General features: G+C 32.4%; 1 protein-coding gene across 2 annotated transcripts; it reads left to right on the top strand.

Moving 5' to 3' along the window:
- Positions 1-712: 712 nt before the first annotated feature.
- LOC116336787 (endocuticle structural glycoprotein ABD-4-like) lies at positions 713-4,155 on the top strand. Of its 2 annotated transcripts, XM_031760918.1 has the most exons (6): positions 713-845; positions 1,663-1,785; positions 2,490-2,623; positions 2,984-3,126; positions 3,199-3,230; positions 3,761-4,154. In XM_031760918.1, exons 2-6 carry the CDS (start codon positions 1,777-1,779, stop codon positions 3,854-3,856), a joined length of 414 nt encoding a protein of 137 aa, XP_031616778.1. In that variant the 5' UTR covers positions 713-845; positions 1,663-1,776; the 3' UTR covers positions 3,857-4,154. The 2 variants fall into 2 exon arrangements, with proteins under 2 accessions (XP_031616778.1, XP_031616779.1); XM_031760919.1 differs by lacking the exons at positions 713-845; positions 1,663-1,785 and having other exon boundaries at positions 2,484-2,623; positions 3,761-4,155.
- The last annotated feature ends 532 nt before the right edge of the window (positions 4,156-4,687 follow it).

The following is a 4,687-nucleotide window of genomic DNA, read 5'->3' as shown; positions in this document are numbered from 1 at the left end:
GCCATTAGTTACATTTATCGAGTGTTATTAAAATGCTGGGCTTACGTTAGTGCGCGCACGGATGCGCCGGCAAACTCGCAGTTATCCATTTGAATGAGAATGTACTGGTCATTGTAAATAAAAAAAAAACAAGTCTAATTGCACTGCAGAGATGCATTGCATCGATGTTGGTATATGTATATTGTTTGTAACGCACCATGGAATTGTGTAAATTTATTATAAATCTTTTTTTGCGTTCAATTTTTTTTTTGTTCGCAATATGTGTATTATCGTCATCGATAATATTTATATTACCGCATAAAATGTTGATAGTCAATCTTTGGTAGTTGTTTTTTTTTGTGAGCGTTAGCGCCGCCATCATTGCAGCTGTTGATGCTGTTGCCATTGCGCGCGCGTGCCCCTCTGTTTTTAATCATCTTCATTATTAACGTCTTTTTAGTTTTGCTATTATAGTTTGGGCATTTTGTGTGTTTGTAAATCGCAATTTGTATCGGAGAGGGAAAAAATTAAATTGTAAGTAAATGTGCTTCTATGTACGTCCCCAACAACACAGAAAAGAAAAACAAATATCCAACCGACACACTATTCGATCCAAATAGACCAACGATGGGGAGAAGGAGACGGAAAACAATACAATCGACATTCAAACACACAGAATTCCAATTCAAATGACTCCCGAAAAATGCACGCTCGCCGTTCATACCAAAATCCACAGTATAAATAGCCAGAACAAATTTAAATCAGTTAGCATTTTCGTGATACATTCCAACACCTGGTGAATAATTGTGACACACACACTTAGTGGCATTTTGTGTCTCGACCAGCATCAACACACCATATTCAGTGTAAAAAAAAATTATAAATTTTTTTTTGTTGATTCCTGTCACATTATTGTAGTCGTTTGATTTCATTTCATTGAAGAATTTAAAATAATTTGTGTTTAATTCTGTCGCGTTCAACTCGATTGATTTGTCACAAAAAGAGTGAAACTTTTAACAGTGATGATCGAACTAAATTTAAAGTATATCGATTCGAAAATCATATTTACGATTCCGGCAAAGAAAGGAACACGGAATTTTTGATAAGCGAACAATTCATGTTTCGATTTCACTGTATCTGTCCTATAGAAGTGTGCATGTTTAAGCGTGTATGCCATACCGTCGTTTTATCCAAATCCTTTTTAATAGTTATAGAATCAACCAAAAATACCTTTCCAAAAACGCTTTAACTCTCATCAATCGATATTTGTTGATGCTCCGTGTTATCCAAATTTTGTGTGATAAAAATAGAAATATAATTGGCCGACCGACCGAACGAGAACAAAAAAAATATATATATACCAATATACCACATTACAATGCACACACAAGACATTTTATCGATTTTCTTCTTTCCATTTCCAATTTCGATATACACATACGTATCATACGGCATGGGATTTATTTGAAAGTGCCGATATGCAGAACGATACAGACACATTATAAGAAGTATTTGTTACCCCACAAATATTGCATTTTTATGTGTGAGATTAATTCGTTTTCGCAGACGCTTTTCACTTATAAACACAAATTGCAGACGCAAACATTTCATACATATAGATAAAAAAAAATCATAATTTAAGATAAAGAAAGTGTATAATCACGTATTATTCTCAATTTACAGAACAATTTTTAAGTGCGAACCAAATTGAAACGGGGAACAAAGTGATCTCAAAATTGTTGTGTGACAGCTGTGACGATTTCGTTATATACCTAGCTCATCGAACTGAATCTTAAAATGAAATGCGTAAGTTTAATCCACACAAAACAAAGAAAATCGATTTCAAATCATCCTTTTATCTATTGAAATTGGCTAACAGCATCGTCAAACAATCACATGCACTCTTTGCTGTGATTTATTTATTTAAAAATGTATTTAACCTTAGTTGTATTACTTTGTTGCACATTTTGCCATTTCAATATGGAAATTTGTAGGTGTAAATACATTTAATTCGCACCTTCAACTGCCAAATAATAACATTAATAATTGCATAAAACCAGCATGGTGACATTTCCATTTTTAAATATGTTTTGGAATTGGCAATAATACTGACACAGCGTGTCATATGCAGATGCAAATTTAAGCTTGCATGTGTGCTTAATGTGATAAATGGACTAAGTAAATGAGATGAGCACACGGTGCAAAAATATTTGCAAATTGCATAAAACGACATAATTCATAATTATATGGCGCTCCGTACAGAGCGACACACAATATTACTGTTGCAAATGCCAATACCATATTTGTGGTGAGAGAAAAATATTTATACTACAAAGAGCAATCAAATATTTTTTTTCCCAGTAAAATCGATGCTCAGTTCTGGACGTTGTTTAATTGATCATGTTTAAGCCTTATAGAGGTTTTAAAAGTTGTTTAGCATTACCAATAATTTTGATTTGTGTGTTTTTTTTTCGTTTATTTTTTTTTTCTTCAAACCAAATTCAATGAAGGAAACATCTGTTTTACTGATTCTTTGTATTGGGTATGTATTCAGTGCACCACAAGGCGGTGCCCAAACCACGGAGCCCATACCAATTTTATCGCAAGAGTCAAACATTGAACCTGATGGATCGTATCAATATAGGTAAATGAGAGCATAGAAAACCCAAAAACTCCAAGAAACTTTTCGGTTAAGTGCGTGCGTGTGCAACAGTTTTATGGTTTATACAGACACATACCGATAAATTAATTAGAGTTATACGCCTGTGTGTATGCTAACCAAACCAAATATTTTATGAATTTCGAATTTTATTGTCTGTATGTCGATACGTCGCTTTTGCTCAACGGAGATGGTTGAACTATATTATATTTTCTGCATTGAAATATCCATAGAAAGCGAAATTGTTTAAATCAGTATGAATTCGAACAAAAGTAATCGAGTCCATAAAAAAATCCGTAAATATTTCTGCTTTATTATTGATCAGTTGTCCGCATCATTTTGTAGGTATGAGACTGGCAACGGAATTAAGGCTGAAGAGGTAGGTACATTGAAAAAAGCTTCCAGTCCAGACAGCAATGATGCCGTTATTGCTCAAGGTTCATATTCATACACCAGTCCAGAGGGTCAAGTTATTACGCTAACTTATGGTTAGTAATGAAAACAACAACCATTTAATCTGTTAGAATGTTTATCAACACCTTTTTGCGTTTCATTTTTAGCTGCTGACGATGTTGGTGGATTCCAGCCACAGGTAAATATGAATTTTCAATGCGACCGATTTTTTTCTTTTTTTCCGTTTTAAACTTTAACAAATGCTGCGAAATTTGATGTGTGAATGAAAAGTGAAACGAAAGTCAAAAGGCCGTTTTATTTTGATTTAAATTATGGATATTTACCATATGTGATAAATTTTGCATTATTTGCGACGTTCCTATTCTCTCTTTTTTTTTTGTCGAACAAAGCATTCATTTTATTTTCTTCGAATTATTGTTCACTTGTTGTCGCATATAAATTTTAATGTGTTTAGTTGAAGAAAAGAAGTTAATAGTCTAAACGGCTTCAGAAATCAAAACCAGTTCTAAATGTTATACATATAATGATGTATTATTGTCGAAATTAAAAAAAATTGCGAATCAGGTGAGGTAATAAATTGGATATTTATGAGTCACACCGGAATCGCAGACGACCTTTTCGTTTTGAACATAATAAAGTAATAATTTAATGAAATTCGGAAATTATGGAAACTGAATGTTCTTCTGTTTATTTTAAAATAATGTTTAGGGTTCGCACTTACCAACGCCACCACCAATACCACCAGAAATTCAAAAAGCCGTAGATTATTTACTATCGTTACCACCATCAAATAATAACCAGTAAAACAAGCGCACAATCGAAACAAACCGTGAGATAAGAGGGAAGGAACATTTTGTTTTGCACCCCCCGCCCCCGAAGTCATCGAAACAATCAACATAATGCCTTTTTTTAATCTTAATTTTTTCAAACCAAACTACGAAACAACAACAAAATAACCGTTAGACCACACTATAACCAATATATAATAGCAACACTGCATCTATTTATCCACAAATGACATCGATAATTATTATTATATGTAATTATTCGTTTTGCTTTGAACACTTTTATGATATCGCAATAAATGTTCCCAATTTACATTTGCACACAAACAAAAATGTATTTTCGTTGAATTTCTCAGCTCATTTTGATGTGATTTTCTGTTTTCTCTGATTTCTGATTCTGATTTTGATGTGATTTTTCTGTGATGACTAAAATACTTGTATTGGCACATTTGAAATAGTTTTTAAAAGACGATTTCAATTTAGCAAATTAGATTTATTTGCCATGAGTTTGTTTTATAAAAAAATGTGTTTATGTAAAAATTAGCATTCGTTCACTTTAGTTTCGTACTCTCTTTTTTTAGTTGTTTTGTTGAATACCGTCTCCATTAAGTATTAAAAATACCATCGAAATCGTAATGGAGAACGGTTAAAATATTGTATGAATTTTGACTTCTTTCATATCTTCTAATTTGCAATGATTTGAGTTTTGGTCAGCGAAAAAAAAAACAGTTTTTTTTATTTATCAGCAGCAGTGAATCAACACTTTTGCTTCACATATAAATCGTTGAAAAAAAAAAAAAAGAATTTTTGGTGAATTGTAGAATGTGGAAAAATCTGGAAAGAAGTTATG

This window comes from Contarinia nasturtii, unplaced genomic scaffold, assembly GCF_009176525.2.
Source record: "Contarinia nasturtii isolate CC-2019 unplaced genomic scaffold, AAFC_CNas_1.1 Cnas_scaffold_187, whole genome shotgun sequence".
Taxonomy (NCBI): domain Eukaryota; kingdom Metazoa; phylum Arthropoda; class Insecta; order Diptera; family Cecidomyiidae; genus Contarinia; species Contarinia nasturtii.
This window is presented reverse-complemented; position numbering and strand designations above follow the sequence as displayed.